Here is an 18103-nt window from a genome sequence, read left to right as displayed (position 1 = left end):
GAATTTTTTACAACCTGAAGTACATTGGAGAAGGGCTTTTACTTTTTCTAGTATTGTGAAGAACTCCAGCCATTATTCAGTGATAAAAAGTACTTGATATTTGAACTGTCTTCTGTACTTCAACTGGTGGACAGAGAAGCAATACCTTGTGACTGACTAGTCAAGATTTTTGCAGACAGCAGATGGGGAGGCTGTGCTGTGTAAGATAAAGAGATTTCTTGCCAGTATCTTAAAACATGTGGATGAAATGTCATTCATCATTCGTTAATAGCGACATGAGCAAATGAACTAATAGACTTATTAATTATTGGCAGCCTCACAGATAAAATGCTAATTGCTGTGACAGGCATGAGTGCTGAAAGACATGAGTTATGAGGGAATTTATTGCATTATAGCAGTTGTTCTATACCAAAGCTTTCGCCATGCATTCCTCCTCCTGAGATGAGGTGAGGGATTGAGGAAGGACTGTCATATTCGCAACATTAAGTCCACATGCTCCTTCATTATGAGCTAAGCCAGTGTGTGAGCAGGATTAGGTGTGATTTGGTGCAACTGGGAGGATTTTTATAATTAATCCTGAGCATCTTCCAAAGATCTATTTGCCCAATAACTCCCTGAGCCAGATGCCTTCTTCAGACTGTCCGCCCTTTTCTTTGGAGTGTGCTAGTGCCACAATGCCACGAAACAAGGACTTGATATTCTTGCAGCTGAAAAATTGCCTTTGTTTCAGGGATATGCTTTTGCTTGTATAGTCCCCCAGGAACGTTTACTGACACTTGCAAATGTTACCAGGCTTCCAAAAATGGAGTGTGCATGCCTGGACTTAACTTCCAAAGATCCTGTCTTGGTTAATTTTGCTCCCACCTCCAATTTCCTGGTGCTAGGTATGACTATAGAGCAGCAAAACCTGTTACAGCCTTGGGCTGTGGGGATTCAGGGAGATTGCACAGGTAGAACATAGCCTGCAGCTACAGCAGGTGCTTCTAGGGCTTAGTGATCTATAACAAAAGCGAGGAAATCCTGTATGCCCATCTCTAACATTATTGCCTGTCAGGAGCTTCCAAGCAACCCAGTCAGGTGAACTAAGGTTGTTTACACCTGTTCTGGCTTAGTCTTTTTTTTTATTGGGGAGGGAAGGGGAAGAAGGGAGGAAGGAGGCTATTTTTGTGTTTCCTTTTTTTTCTCCTGTGAATTGGAGTTGGTGTGTTTTGCAGAATTCCTATCCATCTTTGAAAACAACAGAATCACAGGATAGTTGAGGTTGGAGGGGACCTCTGCAAATTATTTGGTTCAATTCCCCTGCTCAGAGCAGAGTGATCTGGAACAGATTGCTCAGATCCTTGTCCCGCTGGGTCTTTGATATCTCTAAGCATGGAGACTCCACAACTGTTCTGGGCAACCTGTTTTCTTTTTCCCCAAAAAATTTTCCTTCTGTTTAAACAGAATTTCCTTTATTTCAATTTGTGTCCATTGCCTCTTGTCCTTTTGCTTGGCACCACTGAGAAGAATATGGCTTCATCTTTCTTAACACCCTCCACCTCCAATCAGGCTGGTAAGATCCATACTGAACCTTCTCTTCTCAAGGCTAAACAGTCCCAGTGCTTTGAGCTTCTCCTTGTATGACAGATGCTCCAATCCCATCATCATTTTCCTAGTCCTTCACTGCACTTGCTCCAATATGTCCATATCTTTCTCTGTACTGGGTAATCCATAACTGGACCCAGGGCTGAACACAGGGGAAGAAACACCTTCCTCAACTTGCTGGTAATGTTTTTCAGAATGCAACCCCAAATGCTGTTGGTCGTCTTTGCTGCAAGGGCACATTGCTGGCTGATGATCAACTCGGTGTCCACCAGCGCTCAGAGCCATCTCTGAAAAGGTGGTCAGCCCCCAGTCTGTCCTGATGTGTGTAGCTATTTGTTCCAAGGTGCAGGACTTGCCTCTTCCCCTTGTTGAACTTCATAAGGTTCCTGTTGGGCCATTTCTCCAGTTTGTTGAGGTGCCTCTGAGTGGCAGCAGACCCATCTACTGGATCGACCGCTCCTCCCAGTTCTGTATTGTGTGCAGGCTTGCTAAGGGGGCACTCTGCTCCATCATCCAGGTCATTAATGAAGATGTTGAACAGTATTGGCCCCAGTGTCAAGCCCTGAGGTTGATCACTAGTGACTAGCCTTCAGGTGGACTTTGTGCTGCTGACCGTGTGAGCCTGGCAGTTGAGCCAGTTTTCAGTCCACCTCACTGTCTGCTTTCCTAGCCTGGACTGCATCAGATTGCCTGTGAGGATGTTACGGAAGATGGTGTTAAAAGCCTTGTTAAAGCCAAGATAAACAATGCGGGCTGCTCTCCGCTCTTCCACTGAGCTAGTCATCTCATCACAGAAGTCTGTCAGGTTGATTACGTATCACTTCCCCTTCATAAAGCCATCACAACCCTATTATTAAAGCTGTCTACCTCCCCCTTCAGTAAGGCTGAAGTACAGCAGCTAGATATCAAACCCAAAATTTAAGAATTTTACAGGTGAATTGCTCCCTGTGCTTCCCCACAAAATTATAGCCTCACCTTGGGTATATTTGCTTGGGTCTTGAAGCAAATAGAAGAGAAAAGGTCCTACGGCTATAGTCTTAGGCTACAACTGATTCTTTGGCTATAATGGTATATTAAAGGGGCTCTTGCCTTACAAGGCAAGGTACCTGCTGTCTTGCTCCTCCCCTCACTGACCCTGTGTTTTACCAGCACAGCTGTTGCTTTGTCAGTATGGTGAACTAAATCACTGAATAGATGTGGCTGGAAAAATAAGCCAAGATGGGGTGGGAAACTCTTGGCTTTCAGATGGATCTCTTCCCCCTCTGATTTACCATCCAGCTTCACAGGCAAATGGGCTGGCTTAGTAACAGGAATGCAGGAAAAGAAGCGTGTGCAAGCCAGCACTGCTGCTACTGAAATTCCTGTAGAAACAAAACATGGAAGTATCTGCATCTTTTGAAGTGCTGCAGACATAAACAGTTTTTTCTTTCTGCCATTGTCAAGCATTCCTTACAAAAACCCACTTGACTTTCAAATCTGATCAAGAAGGAAGTAATGATTCACAAACTCCTACTTTGGGGGGCTTTAAAAAAAATTGTGGAACAGTCCAGAATGCCGTGTCATGGCAGGCTAAGGGGATGTGTCATTGGGGCTGCCACAGTTCTGCCTTCTCCCTTTCATTGGTGTAACTACTTCTGCCATGTTTAGGGAGCAGGCAAAAGAACCGAACCCTGGCAGCCCTGGCACAGGTTGGCTTGGGCTGCTGTGGAGCTACATCCTGACTTAAATCAATAGAGCAGTTTTTAGCCTAACAGGAGAATACAATATATGTCACCATGCTGACATATACTTCAGTTGCTTTATAGGATTAAAAGATTGCCCAAATAGCAGCATTTGAAGTGCGCAGTTTTTGGACTTGAGTGATGGGATGTAGGTGAGTTCTTGGGTCTGAAACGTTTCACTGGACAAACTTTGGAAAGGTCGGTCAACGACGCAACTAAATCTTTGCATATCCTGTGGTTTGTAGAGTATCCCTGAATTCCTATTTGGCAAGCATGCTTGCATTTTCTTTGGTTAGAGGTTTTAATGTCTTCATTGCTTCTCCTTCACAAGAGAACAGGGTGGCAGAGATGTCTATTTCCCTAGTGTTTTGATCAGGATTGAGATGATGTGTTTTCCTTATAGCATAAATTAAAAGTTGGTGATAAGCTGAGTTGCATAAAGCACTTATTCCTCTTCCCAAAATGCATTGCTAGCCTGTAAGGTTGATTGTTATTCTATTTTTAGTATGTGTTTAATTTACATAGTTATGTCTTAATAGCACATTTTTTTAGTAATAAGAAATGAGAACCTTACTTAGACCATGTGTACCCTTGTTAGTTTGAGTTAAAGCTGCTCAGGCTTTTTCCAGCCAGCCTTCTATTTTGTCTCTAAGATAAACTAATGAACAAACTACCCTCTTTTTTCTTCCCCTGTATTGACCTTTTAGACATCTGTGCTCATGCTCAGACTAATATTTTGCTTATCTGGACAGTGCTTAAGGGGCTCAGCATTTGAGACAAAGAGACTGTTGTGCAGGTTTGTGCATGGAAAAACCTAAGCAGCAAAACACAGAAAATCAATCTACCTGTAGTGTGTTGAATTTAGCTGTTAGGGATGCATTCAACAGTGCTGAAATAAGGAAAATGTTCTTTGTTCTTTAGAGAGACACTCTGATTTGAGACAAAGAGACTGTTGTGCAGGTTTGTGCATGGAAAAACCTAACTAAGCAGCAAAACACAGAAAATCTACCTGTAGTGTGTTGAATTTAGCTGTTAGGGATGCATTCAACAGTGCTGAAATAAGGAAAATGTTCTTTGTTCTTTAGAGAGACACTCTGTGAAACCTGCTACAAAGAAAAAAAAAAAAAGACTGGTGGGAAAAAGGGCAAAAGAAAATCAGGCAGTAGATGAAGTGGAAGAGAACATGCAATTCCTAAATTTGCCTGGAAGTCAGGTTTTGTTTTTAATTAGTTGATATTCACTTAGCTTCATTTGGCTGTTAATCTTGGGCAGAACTGATACTTGAAAGGTACACTTTGAAAGATACTTGAGCTGCTACATGGCTCAGTGTGGAAGGGGTGAAGCTGTCAATGACAGCATCAGCTTGAAGAGAAGTGACGAGAAGCAGCAGCATGGGAAGGTGATATTATTTTTTTTTAATAACGTACTTAACCATTCCCAAATGCCCTTCCCCGCAAAGCTAGCATACCATGTGACTCCTGTGTATTCTGTTGTACATAGTAGAATGAAAGTACACAATGAAAAAAAGGCTTTATCCACATAAAATATGAATCATGTGCACATCTATAATTCCTTTCACTCTACTTGTATTTGCAGTAGTGAGGTGAGGTCAAAGCAGTGGAAGGAAATGTATTCAATCTTCATTCTGATATCAGAAGTATGAAAGTGTAGACCACAAGCTGTTATAGTAAGAACATATAGCTGAAGCGCTCTCTTTTTCCTTCCCCCCTCCCAAGGTTCTCTCTCAGGAAATTATTGGTTCTTCACTTTCAATTTTGTGGTTTGGGCAAATGCCACTACATTTCAGCTGAGATCAGAGTAGCACGTTCATGCTTGTATTTCTGAGTAGAATATCAAAATCATTTAGAACTTTGCTAAATGGCTGGGCTCTGTGTTGAGTAACTACAATCCCCTTTCAAAATACGTGCTAATTTAATATGCACGTAGCTGCCTAACTGTAAGAACCTTGGCTGGAAAACTGTGAAACTGTAGGTGATTTATGCTGACCTGACTTCACTTGCTATAAATCCTTTTATTGTTTCTTCAGCAAACTCTATGAAACACTGGAGTAGGTTTTTTTCAACAAATTTACATGGTTTAACTCCAGCCGGCAACTAAGCACCACACAGCTGCTCGCTCGCTCCCCCCCAGTGGGATGGGGGAGAGAATCGAAAGGGTAAAAGTGAGAAAACTCGTGGGTTGAGATAAAGACGGTTTCATAGGTAAAGCAAAAGCTGCGCGAGGAAGCAAAGCAAAACAAGGAATTCATTCATTACTTCCCATCGGCAGGCAGGTGTTCAGCCATCTCCAGGACAGCAGGGCTCCATCACGTGTAACGGTTACTTGGGAAGACAAACGCCATCACTCCGAACGTCCCCCCCTTCCTTCTTCTTCCCTCAGCCTTATATGCTTAGCATGACGTCATATGGTATGGAATTGTGCACCCCCAGCCTACTCGCTGGTGGGGTGGTGTGAGAAGCAGAAAAGGCCTTGACTCTGTGTAAGCACTGCTCAGCAGTAACTAAAACATCCCTGTGTTACCAACACTGTTTCCAGCAGAAATCCAAAACATAGCCCCATACTACCTATTATGAAGAAAATTAACTCTATCCCAGCCAAAACCAGCACATTGGTATGAAAAAATCCAAAACTGAAATCACAGAGGACTGTTAACAGAAAACCTGTTGGACACAAGTTGGATATAAACCCCTGTGCTAGCAGTCAAGAATGCACTATTGGTGACTGATGTGCACGTGACTTTGAACATACCCTTGCTGTTCACTGCGCCTCCTCTGAGAATTTTCTTTTGGGTGGGGTTAGAGTATGATTTTGAATGTTCACTGTAGGAAATTGCAGCTGTTAGTGAGTGTCTTGCTTGATATAGCACCAGCAATTACTTCTTAAAGGTAGGAACGTTGTTTTAATTTTTATGTGTTGCTATGTTAGATTTGCCTGCAGGAGTCTCTTAACAGAAGTGCATTGACTTTTTTAGATAAAGAGACAAAGATGATGATGATGATGTGCTGTTCTTTATCCCTGATTTGTTTTATCTCGCTCTCATACAATGAGCAGCCAAGGAGAATACAGCCTGAAAGCTTTTAAAATTTTCCACAAAGGTTCATTTGAAAGATGCAGTGGCTACTAAATTATTTCTTTATATGTTGATCGTAAGAGAGAGTGCATGCACTGTCTTCACAGGTTGCTGCAGCAATCCATTCACTGCTTCTACTGTCTCCTCCTGTAGAGGAAGAACAATAGTGAGGAGAAACGTCAAGGCTACATTTTCTCTCCCATAGTGTTCTAGTTCTTATTCCTCTCACTTTCCTCTATGGGCCTGCAGAGAGCAGTGCATCTCTTGAGGGTCTTGTTAAGTTGTATGAAGTGCTTGACTGGGTCCTGCAGGGAGGACTAACAGGACGATTTTTCTGCCCCATATCCTTTCCTCTGTGACTTTCCAAGCACAAAAGCTGAAATAGCTGTTGGTCAAACTCCTGATAAAGCATATACTAGGGAACAGGAAAGTAAACCTGTTTGAAGTACTATAATTTTGATTAAATCAGAGATAAAACTGGAGTTTCATAAGTGCGATCAGAGTTAATGCAGATAACAGTCCATGCTCACTGTCAGTTTGCTGAAGTGAGCGATCTTTTATCATGGCATTTTGAAGTGTGGAAGACAGAAGATGGAGCCCTTGGTTCTCACACTCGACATGATGTTCTTAACAGAAGATAAATCTAACCAAATTAGCGGGTTTAGGTCATTTGGGATACTGGGAATATTTGCAGTAGGCAAGGGTTAGCAATACTTGGATTACAGTGGACTTTCTGATATTGTATAGCTAGCTATGGTAGGGGTGAGTGCAGATCTTTACCTTACCCATTACATTTTGCAGTGCTAACTGATATCACTGTAGATTTAAATACATAATGTTGGCAGCATGCTCAATGAAATGCCCTTGATTCTGGCATGAGTGTTACCTGTTTAGGATGTTGGGGAACAAACAAACTGTATCTGTAATCTTTTTGGCCAGGATACAAATTATGTATCTTTATCTCTCGTATGTATTGATCCAGTACAAGGTGCTGTAGTTGCGTAAGGGAGTCATATTGTGCTAATGTGTTTGCCTGTGTATGTTTTAAACTATGTAAGTATATTTCTGGTCATTTTGGCTAGGTAATGTTTTATATGTCTAAAATTAAACAAATCAAATACATGTGCAGTTATTTAAAAAGGGAGAATAGTTCTAATTCTATAGTGCAAAAATCTTTTCTGCCTTATGCTAGAAAATGAAATGCTGTAGTATAAGCAAAATGCCCTGTTTGAAAATATATAAATAAGAAAATCCTAGTTTAAAAGCATTACACCCTTTTCCATTATGCAATATGCAGCTCAGTTTTTATATAATTAACAGAATAACTAGCATATGGTGGAACACAACAATTACACTTTTAAACATGCATGCTTGAATAGAAAACCTCATTAATAAAACCGCTTTTCTAAAAATACTAAACTATTTTACCATACCTCTTGGAAAGTTCATAACAGATGTCAGTGCAGTGATTAATTTGGAAATACAGTGCTATAGCTAAGGCTCTGTCAAATGTGTTTAGCAGTAATTACAATGGTTTGAAAGGTGTTTTTTGTTTGTTTGTTTCCCAGCTCTGAACATAAATCTGAACTCTCCTTCTTGGCTGCAGTCTCCCTACTTATGATCTTCTTTCTGGTTCAAAGAAGATGCTCCCTGGTTTCAAAAATTGCTATGGCACTTGGGCTCCTGGGAGTCTACAGTTACCGGGCAGCTATTGGAAATGTCGTATTTCCATGGCAACATGACACCAAAGATATTTCAAAGTAAGTTAATCAACAGATATGTAAATCTATTTCTAGAGAGGTGTTAACACTTTGGATATCAGGGGATGAGGTGGGAGGGGACGTTATGTCTAGGCTGAAATCACATTGTTATGAATAAAACTCTATTTTGTAGGTGGCCAGCGCTCAGTTTTTGTGGTGTGTGCATAATTTTGAGCCCCATGAAGTGTCTTGCAACTGTGACAGATCATAAGCCAGTCAGATGAGAATTAATATGACGAAAATCTAATAGTCATACCCTGTATTTTTGCTGCAAAGAAACTCCAAATGCACCATCTCCTCTTGTTTTAGGTGGGCTTGACATGTTTAGCAGAGTGCATGCCAAGCTCATTTAGCTACTTCCTAGTTTTGAAAAATGCTTAGTCGGTAATTGGGAGAGTTGCTTTTCCATATCTTTCTTTTGCAGGTGAGTGTTCTGTAATGTATGACCTTTCAAGATGTAACCAAATCCTTCTTGAGGTCTAGGCTGTGCTGCACAATGCATACTAAGGATTTTTACATGCATGTTAAGTTTCTTACAGAACTAGTCTGTAACTGTAAGGAAGCTATTAGCTCTTTCACCGATAGCTACTTTTGGAATGTAGCTAAGTGGCTTTAGTTTTCTTATGATACTTTCTACTGTTGGGTTGTACCTGGATCTGCAGCCTCAAGTTTTTCTAAATGTCGGAGAGCTGCGGAAAACTTCAGGCTCAGTTAGGACATTTGATGAGGAGGAAGGGGTCATGGAAGAGAAATTGTAAAACAGTTGTCTTCTGGATGTAATAAACTTTCTCTGGCACTCTTTTTGAATTTAATATGGATACAAATGGTTTCTGTTGGAGCTTCTTAATCAGGGGCCAGAGATCCACAAGATGTGGAGAGGTGGAAAAAAACCCTGCAGCAGAAGATCTTAGGACATATAGAAGATCAGATTTGCTAACGAGGCATGTTTTAGAACAAATACTATTATGTATGTATATCTAGATATATTTACATACATTCCATCTCTCCAAATATTGGAGATAATTCTAGTTGTACACTAGTGTTAACATTGTGTGCTAGTTCTGCTGGACATGAAAGTAATGGTAATCTTTACTTAGTCTGCAGGATTTGGCTCTGTGTTTGAAACATGCCTGACTTCTGAGTGTGACCTGTAGTTATGCTTTGTGTTTGAGTAAAATCCTTGGAGAATACTGTCCTTGCAATAAGAAGAAGAATATTGCAGTGTGGGACAGAACATTAAATACAGCAATTGAGCCGCAAATAAAATGCGATTAGAGAAATAAGTGGAGTACTTAAATACTAAAGGCAAAGCATTTACTGGGAACTTGTTCATTCTATAGTCAGCATATTGATCGCAATTACAACAAGAAAAGATACCAGCTTTTTGTGTTATTTCACCTTAAATAAATAGTGAAGATGGTAATTTGCTTAAATTATGTCAGACCTTTATATATCTCTGATTATATACTACTTTAAAAGTTACTGTCATGTTTCAAAGCTTTATACCCTTTAGATCCTCTGTGTAAACTGTTTGGTGAAAGCTGATAGGGTTAGCAAACACAGATTCTGACGTTTGTGTCAGCATGTGTTCTGCACCTGGGGTGGGAAGTGTGGTGCAGGGCTCTTTCCAGATCTCACTAAGAAAGGACCAACAACAAATGTGTAACAAAATAGCTGTTTTAATAAGATAGAGTAAAAAAGAGGAATAGAGGTAGTGAGTGTCTTCGGATGCTGGGAACCCTGCTTTTGTGCAGCATCAGACAAACCCCAGATGAATCTTCCAATGGCACGCTGTGGCACGTGGGTCCCATCTGTGGAGAGGTTCTGCCTCCCTCCCATACCATGTTGTCTTTTATTTTGTGTTAAAAAAACCCAAAAAAACCAACCAACGAACCAAGCCAAAACAAACACGTATCTACTCTTGCCAGGTCAGAACATTATCTCTGTCATAACGCCCACCAGCGCACAACACAGGCCAGCACAGGGGTTCCAGCATGGTCCTTTGCAGTGGCTACTCATGCTAACATGGGGACTTCTCAAGCCTAAAGTACAAGGCCTAATAGAGCAGACATGGTTTGCCCGAGATCACTAACTCCTCAAACACATTATCTTCGGCAAGGCTCCCAATACAGCATGTCAAAAAAGATGGTAGACACATGTTAGTAGATTTCAGATGTTAGCTGATGTGTTGACATAGTGATCCTAGCTCATCTTTATTAGATGACTGATAACAATAAATGGTAAAAGCCTATTTAAAATGCCGCCAGGAACAAAACCAGGACTTTCTTTTAAATGTGTCTAGAGGTATCTTTAGTGTATTCATGACATGGAATAGCTCCAGATCCAGGTGCAAGGTAGAGGTAGTTCTGTGTAATATGAGAAAAAGTTGTAGGCAGCCACTGCATTTTTCACACATAATGCTTTCTTCTGTAAGATGGAGAATCTTTGCTCTGAAGCGCCCCCTCTCTGTAGCCTTCACTGAAGACAAGTGTTTTCTCCGAATGTGACAACTCCTGGGTGGTGGATGAGGGAGAAGAGGCGACTGAAGTGTGCCCCGTCTTCTATGGCTTACACTAAGATAACCTCTAAATTAAGAAATGCAAGGAAGTAATTTGGCACTCCATTTTCCTCAGAGTTCTTTTTAAAAATTATAGTTTGTGCAATGAAAAAGATGAGTATATATCATACTGACACAAACAAAATAATAGTAGTGCATTTGCTGAGAAATTGGTTTTTTATTGAATTTCCGTCAACCAGTTAATTTCAGTTTTCACTTAACTCATTTAATAGTGACAAATACCCAAAGCTATTTCCTAAAGTTTTACTTCTAAGTCACATGAATATATTAGAATATTTTATGGTAATAGTCACACCAGAATTACCAGAGATACTGAAATAGGGCACTGAATTTCTGCATTAGCCAGAAACACAGGAACTCTCTAAACTTTACTGGTTTGGGTTTTTTTTTTTCCCTAAACGAAAAAGCCAATGGTCCTTACAGGGGATTTACAAAGACTTGCTATTTAAGGGAATAAAATAGTCAAGCCCCTTTGCATAGACCATTAGGTATGAGTTTGAACCTTTGAAAGCTAAACCACAGCACAGAGCACTGTATTCATGTTTAGGAAGGCCACATCACTATGTGGTGGTTTTGCCTTTTTTCTTGGTTCTGTGGGTGCAAAAAGAAAACTGAACATGTAAATACTATTGCTTATTATTTCTCCTTTTGCTTTCTGGTTCTGCTTCCTGTATGTGGAAAAGAAAGATTGAATTCAAGCTCATTTGTTAGTAATTGTTTGAGAAGGAAGGTGACCTTCCAAAGACTGAAAAAATACGTAAATGTAAATGGAGAAATTTATTTTTAGAAATTTTGACTAGTGTTTCTTTCTGTGGCCAGCTAGTTACACTAGTTACACCAAGTTTAACTACGCTTTTACTGTTTTTAGTGTCATGGTCTAATCCTCCGTATATTATTAAGTCCAGATGACTCAAGAATCCTCACTTCTGAGTGAATTATATTATCTTTGTAGAAGACCATGTTCATTCACCACTCATGTATAAAGTGACTGGTAATCCCTAAGGACAGTGTATATTAAATTATGGATAAAGTGTGTAGATAAATGTGTATTTTTATCTTTTGCAAGATAAAAAAATAGATCTATAACCACAGAATTTTTAATATGCTTATTTGGTCAGTTCATTGGATTATTATTATAGCTTAGCTCACACTAATGTGGTCTGTGACTTTTTTTGCCCAGTAAACGTAAGAATATCAGTGCATTCTGATGGATAGCTGCTTTTACTTTCTTTGTTCCTTGGGCCTTGCACTTCTAGAATAGCAGGTCACAGTTTTTAAGATTACCGGTCCTTGTCCTTGTCAGCTTTTTGGACGAGATACTGTGCTTTCTTCAGAAGCCGACTTTCACTGGAGATGAAGAGGCCAATGAATTTATAGGTGTAATGAACATAGCAGTAGATGCTAATTACACTTCCTACTTAAAAAATTCATTTTTTTTGTAATGGGATTGCTTAAGGATTTGAAAAATGTGTACAGTTACAAGGAAAAAATGTGCTGGTATAAACCAGCACATCTGTATATCTGTGCAGCTGTGTAAGGTGAGAAAATGTCTGAAGTATGCAGAAATTTCAGACTGAAATAAGGAACTTCAAATACTATCACTGTCTTTTTGCTTGGCTAAAAAGAAATATATGTTTGTGTGAATGAGTTGTGAAAAATCACTGAAGAGCATAAAGGGAATAGTCATTTTTAAGTCAATTTAATTCCTGAAATAAAGTTTCCATATCACTCAAAGGAGTATTTTTGGGGAAATTCATTATGCTATATAAATGGCATATTTATATGACTATATGGATCCAGACCTTGAATAGTAATAAATTAAATTTATTTTGGTTACATTAACTGACATATAATTTTATTTTTATATTTTAGGTTAGTTTAGTTTTTAGCACAAGCTGTTTTCTTTGCTAAAGCTGGAGGTTGCTGTAATTTAAGTATGAACCATTTTTAGAGTTTTTGTATTTGAGAAAGCGCTGTCATGAAATTGGCCAGTACTAGCCTTAGAATTTAACCTTTTTGGCAGAACTGCATTGGTCTTCCAGTTCTCTCTTGAAAGACTTTTTGACCTGTGAAATAGATATTAGTAAGCAGCTCATCTTTCTGATTTCTTTATTAATTATTATTACTTTCTTTTTTTAATTTCCTCTTTAGGGGGATTACTGAAGCTCGTTTTGTTTATGTCTTTGTTCTTGGCATAGTCTTCACTGGCACTAAAGATTTACTAAAGTCACAGGTTATTTCTGCAGACTCCAGTGTGAAGAGTACAGGATTACGGGAAGTGTATAGTGGATTGGTTCTACTAGCAGCCCTTCTATTTAGACCTCACAATTTACCAGTCTTGGTGTTTTGTCTGCTGATTCAGACAATGATGACAAAATATATCTGGAGACCTTTGAAATTTGATGCAGCACAGATTACTATCATGCACTACTGGTTTGGCCAAGCTTTCTTCTATTTTCAGGTAAGCTGAATACTCTCCCTGCTACAGGGGTGGGAGGGGGAATAGTTTGTGAAAGAAATATTGTCCATTGTGAGTAAAATGCCAACTAAATCTCAGAGAGAAAGAGTTTATGAGTTCTCAGACGGGTTTAGTTTCTAACTATATTATTAATGTTTTGTTTTCAGAATCAGGGAAAAATGCATACCTTGATAACTTATCTTCAATATAGATTTCCGAAAGTGTTAAAAATGTCGCATAGCTATACCAGGGGTGATTTTGGTCTGTTAGTGGGCCTCCTAAGTACTGTTCTGGTGATAACAAATTTAAAAATTTCAGCTGAGTTGATTAATACCAATAAAAGGCAGATGGCTGTTTGTCCCTGATTCTTGAGGCTTACAAAACCTTTGGTAGCATCACAGTAGGTCTACATACAGTTTAATACTGAAGGAAAGTTCTGTGACAAGTTGCTGTCTCTTGTGAGTATCAGAACTAATTGCCATTCTTATTATATCAAATGGTATCTTCTTTCCTGAGGAGCCTTACTAATTTCAATAACATAGTTCTCTGCATTGCAAGTAAGGTTGCAATTCCACAAAAACTTTCCTTAGCATTGAAGCTGGAAAGGTTCTTTACACTCCTAATAATGTTCGAAACTTAGTGTAGCAGACTGTCTTAAGAAGGCATTTGTTAAGTTGGAAATCAGGTTGTTTCTGGTTTAGGAGGAGAGGCTTTCTGATTTGGTGCAAAATTTCAAGGTGAGATCTGTGTTGGCTTTACTTTTGAGGCATGGCTGAGGATGTTAAAACTGTGGTCAAGCTTAGGTTACTTCCTACTGTATTTTTGATCCTGTTAGTACTGACTGAGGATTGGCTTGACTTTGTTCTGAGAGTACATGTCAGTATAGGGAATTGCTGATGGGGATAAGATCATCATGATTCATCCCTTCCTACCCAGTTTTCCTGCTCTGAGGACGTAACATTTCTTGGTTAAATGTTTTTTGCATGTCTTGAATGTTACTGTTCAGGCAGTGAGCTCTAATTATGGCCTTCTGAGAGCAGCCCTTAGTTGGGTTGGCAAGAGGCTGAAGGCAGGGCCCTCTCAGTACTGATGTACCAAGCAAAAGCAGCTACCTGAAATTTAATGGTGGGGAGGCTAGCAAGAAAATCCGAATTATGGAAAAGGGACTAATAAAGAATAGTTTGAATGTTTCCATAAAGCGCCCATTTTCAGTGATGATGAATTCTTGGTATAGTTGGCTGAGAATTTCACAGAACCATCAAATCAGAGAGAAGTTGAAGCTGGAAGATGTCTCTGGAGATCATTCAGTCCAACCTCCCCCCATCCAATGGTAGGTCAGTCAGATGAGGTTGGTCTGGACCGTGTCCAGTCTGATTTTAAATACCTGCAAGGATGAAGGCTCTGCAACATCTCTGGGCAGTCGGTCCCAGTGCTTGACCACCCTAGCCAGTAAAAAAACTTTTTCTGATGTTTAAACAGAACTTCTTGTATTTCAGTTTGTGTGCATTGCTTTTCATCCCTTCGCTAGTCGCTACTGAGTGACTGAGAAGGTCTGAGTCTGGCTATCTCATCTTTACTCCCTCGCATCAGATATTTATATACATTGTTATGATCCCTGCTGAGCTTTCTCCTCTTGAGAGTAAACAGACCCAGCTCTTTCAGATAGATGTTTGTATGACAGATGCTTTGTTCCCATCATCATCTTTGTGGTGCTTCAGTGGACTTTCTCCAGTATATCCATGTCTGTCTTGTACTGGGGAGCCCAGAACTGGACCCAGGAGCCCAGATGTGATCTCACCACTGCTTAGTAGAGGGAGTGGAACATCTCCCTCAACCAGCTAGTGATGCTCTCCCTAATGCAGTCCTAGGTGCTGTTGGTCTTTGCACAAAGAGCAAATGGCTGACTGATAGACAACATGGTGTCCACCAAGACCCCCATGTCCATCTCAGCCAAGCTGCTTTCTATATGGTTAGTCCCCAGCCTGACCCAGGGCACGGATTTATTCCTCCCCAAGTGTCGGATTTGACATTTCCCTTTGCTGAACTTTGAGTTTCTTGTCAGCCCATTTCTCTAGCCTGTCAAAGTGCCTCTCAGTGGCAGCAGACCCATCTGCTGTACAAACCACTCCTCCCAGTTTTGTATTGTGTGCAGACTTGCCGAGGGGGAACTCTGCCCCATTGTCCAGATCATTAATGAAGATGTTGAACAGTATTGGCCCCAGTGTCAAGCCCTGGGGTTGATCACTAGTGACTGGCCTCCAGGTGGACTTTGTGCTGCTGATTGCAACCCTGTGAACCCAGCAGCTGAGCCAGTTTTCAGCCCACCTCACTGTCCACTTTCCTAGCCTGGACTGCATCAGTTTGCCTGTGAGGATGTTGTGGGAGATGGTGTTCAAAGCCTCCCCTTGTGAGATGAAAGTGCAGTAGACACATGTAGCCCATGTATCTTCAGCCAGTATGGTATGATGGAATAGAAAATAAGGACTTTCTGAAATAATACATTTACTGTGGAAGTGTAATTGGGCAGGTTAAATTTTGTGTCTTCTCTGATCTGAGTGCTGCAAAAAATTGGGGAATAACTTTTGGGAAGAATTTCCATGAACTTTGGAAAACATGTTTACCTGCTTCAGAAGTAAGGTATCAGAGGCTGTCAAGAGCATGATACCTCCTTCCATTTGATTATGCTGTGCCAGAAGTTTTTTTCTATACCAATAAAAGTGTATTTATTCAAGACCAGTAAAAGGTAACAGTTAGATCTGATAGCATGTGTTGGGGTTTTTTAGTGGTTTTATACTGGTGTTAGTGGGAAGATAGAAATATGTTTTAAGATTTTTCTTTTTCTTTTTAATGACTAATTTTTTTTCTCTTTCAACTACCCTTGCAATTGAGGAATTTTTTGGTTTTTAGAAGACTGGAAAAAGTGATTTCCATTTTAATTGGCTGCACATTGTGCTGTTGGATATCCTGCATTTTCAGGGCATCCACCCACACCCCATCACACCCCACTGGCAATTTTGACATTTCTTGTAGATGTGTTTCCTTTGGAAATAATAACTTCCAGCATGATACAGATTTCAGCAAACTTGAGGATATTTTAAAAATTATCTCTGACAAGGAAATCTCTTGCACATAGACATGCTGCTGAATCACAGCATCCAAAGCTCAGAAAGGAGAAATTCTCCATTGCTTTGTTGTGAGCCAGATTGCTTGATTGGTCTTTGTGCATCTCCTGTCACTCTAAGATCTGGAGAATGGAGGGTCATAATCACTTACTAAAACTTCTGGTAGAAGCAGACCAAAGCTTTTTCCCTGTCATGTTATTTCCCGTGCTGGTTTATTATTAAGTCCGAGGTACGAAACAGAGCACATCCAGATAAGGAGCTGCCTTTTTGCGTCCCATCACATGTCTGTAAACTCCAGCTTTGAAGAGATTCTTCTGAATTTAGCAATGGCTTAGCAAAAATTTTGACAAATTCTTGCTCTCTTTAGCATGGGGCCCTTTAAAAAATGTATCAATTTCTGAAGAACTTGCCAACAGTCTTTTGCAGATTTTTTTGGCTGTCTACTTGGAAACCCAAGGTGTGTGCCTATTCAGCATGCCCAAGACAGAATAAAATGATGAATGAATTGTAATAGAACAGGAGGGATTTTGATTGTGGCCTATTTCTCTATTTTCTCTGTTTTTCTCTAGTTATCTCTATTTCTCTATTTTTTCTGTTTTCAAAACATCCTAGAGAAGTTTAAAAATAGAGAAATCAATTCTGCTAAGGGAAAAAGTGCTTTTAAGAGTCAAGACAGATGGAATTTTCTTCTACCCCCCACTCCTTAGAGAACAAGTTTTCAGTTATCTTTTAAAAATGCTTTAAGTACATTTACATTAGATGCCCTTTCTAGGATGGAGATTAAGAGTTTGACCAAAATACCACTCCTCAGATATTAGCTTTGTTCTCTTATTCTTTGATGAAAAAACTGTTCTGCAGGAATGGAAAGGAACAAGTTGAATCATACAACGCTAAGAGGGTGGGAGGTTTTTTTGCCTTTCACAATTGAAAGCAATTATCTGATGTGCAAAATTTTAGTGTAGAAAAGTAGAATGGTCAAGCTGATAGCTCATGAAATTACGGAAGCTACAAAGGTCTCTCAAAATCTAATTAATGCTCTCTTTTCAATGGTAAATTTCTCCCAATTTGTTCTGAGAATAGGTTTTCCTGTCTGGGATTCTAGATCCAAAGATGGAAGAAACTTCTTCCAGTAATTATGTTTAATTTCATGCTCTTTGTATGTAGGTTTGCTCAGTATGTAGCATTCTGATCTGCACTACCAGGGAAAATTAAAAACCTGAGAACCTACAAAACTCACTTCTTCATTAATTATTTTTCATGGTTATATTTAAGTTTCTCCTTCCCTTTCCTTTGAGTTCAGAGTCTAGAGCACCAATGACATGTTGCAAGGGAAAAGCTGCTCAGTTTGTGTAGCTTAAAATCAGGATTGAAGTGTTTTATTGATTTATTAGTGACACATAATTAACTGGCATTCATATATTAATGGCACTTAATTAACTGGCAGTCACTGACCTATAGATGCAGGATCCATACCAGATATACAACAGATGAACACTCACCAATTTCTATGCCATTTTGTATACCTGATTTGAAAAAGATCTAGCCCCCACCCCTGCACCGGGACCCCCCTCTCCCAAACACAGAGAGGTAAGCCCCCTTTCAGGTGTGTTACAAACACTCTCTTCTCATGGCAATGCAGGTTCCCCTGTTTACTCACATCTCTTGTGACAGATGCAGGCACTCAAGCTTTAGGTGTTTATGTATATCTCAAGAGTACCAGAGATGAGTGACCTCAGGAGAAGCCATAGATGTTTTTGGGTGGTTATGTACACTTCCCAACTCTTCCTTA

The 18103-nt window shown here is 39.9% G+C and overlaps 1 protein-coding gene across 1 annotated transcript in view; it reads left to right on the top strand.

Annotated features, from left to right (window-relative positions):
- PIGG (phosphatidylinositol glycan anchor biosynthesis class G) overlaps window positions 1–18103 on the top strand; it is a 97554-nt gene that overhangs the window by 26966 nt on the left and 52485 nt on the right. Inside the window, 2 exon segments of the mRNA XM_009274638.2 lie at window positions 7965–8156; window positions 12886–13195. Coding sequence (XP_009272913.2) covers window positions 7965–8156; window positions 12886–13195 — 502 coding nt within the window.

Source organism: Aptenodytes forsteri, unplaced genomic scaffold (assembly GCF_000699145.1).
Source record: "Aptenodytes forsteri isolate BGI_AS27 unplaced genomic scaffold, ASM69914v1 Scaffold224, whole genome shotgun sequence".
In the NCBI taxonomy this organism is placed as follows: Eukaryota; Metazoa; Chordata; class Aves; order Sphenisciformes; family Spheniscidae; genus Aptenodytes; species Aptenodytes forsteri.
The sequence above is the reverse complement of the archived record's forward strand: the minus strand, read 5'-3'. Positions and strand labels throughout refer to the sequence as shown.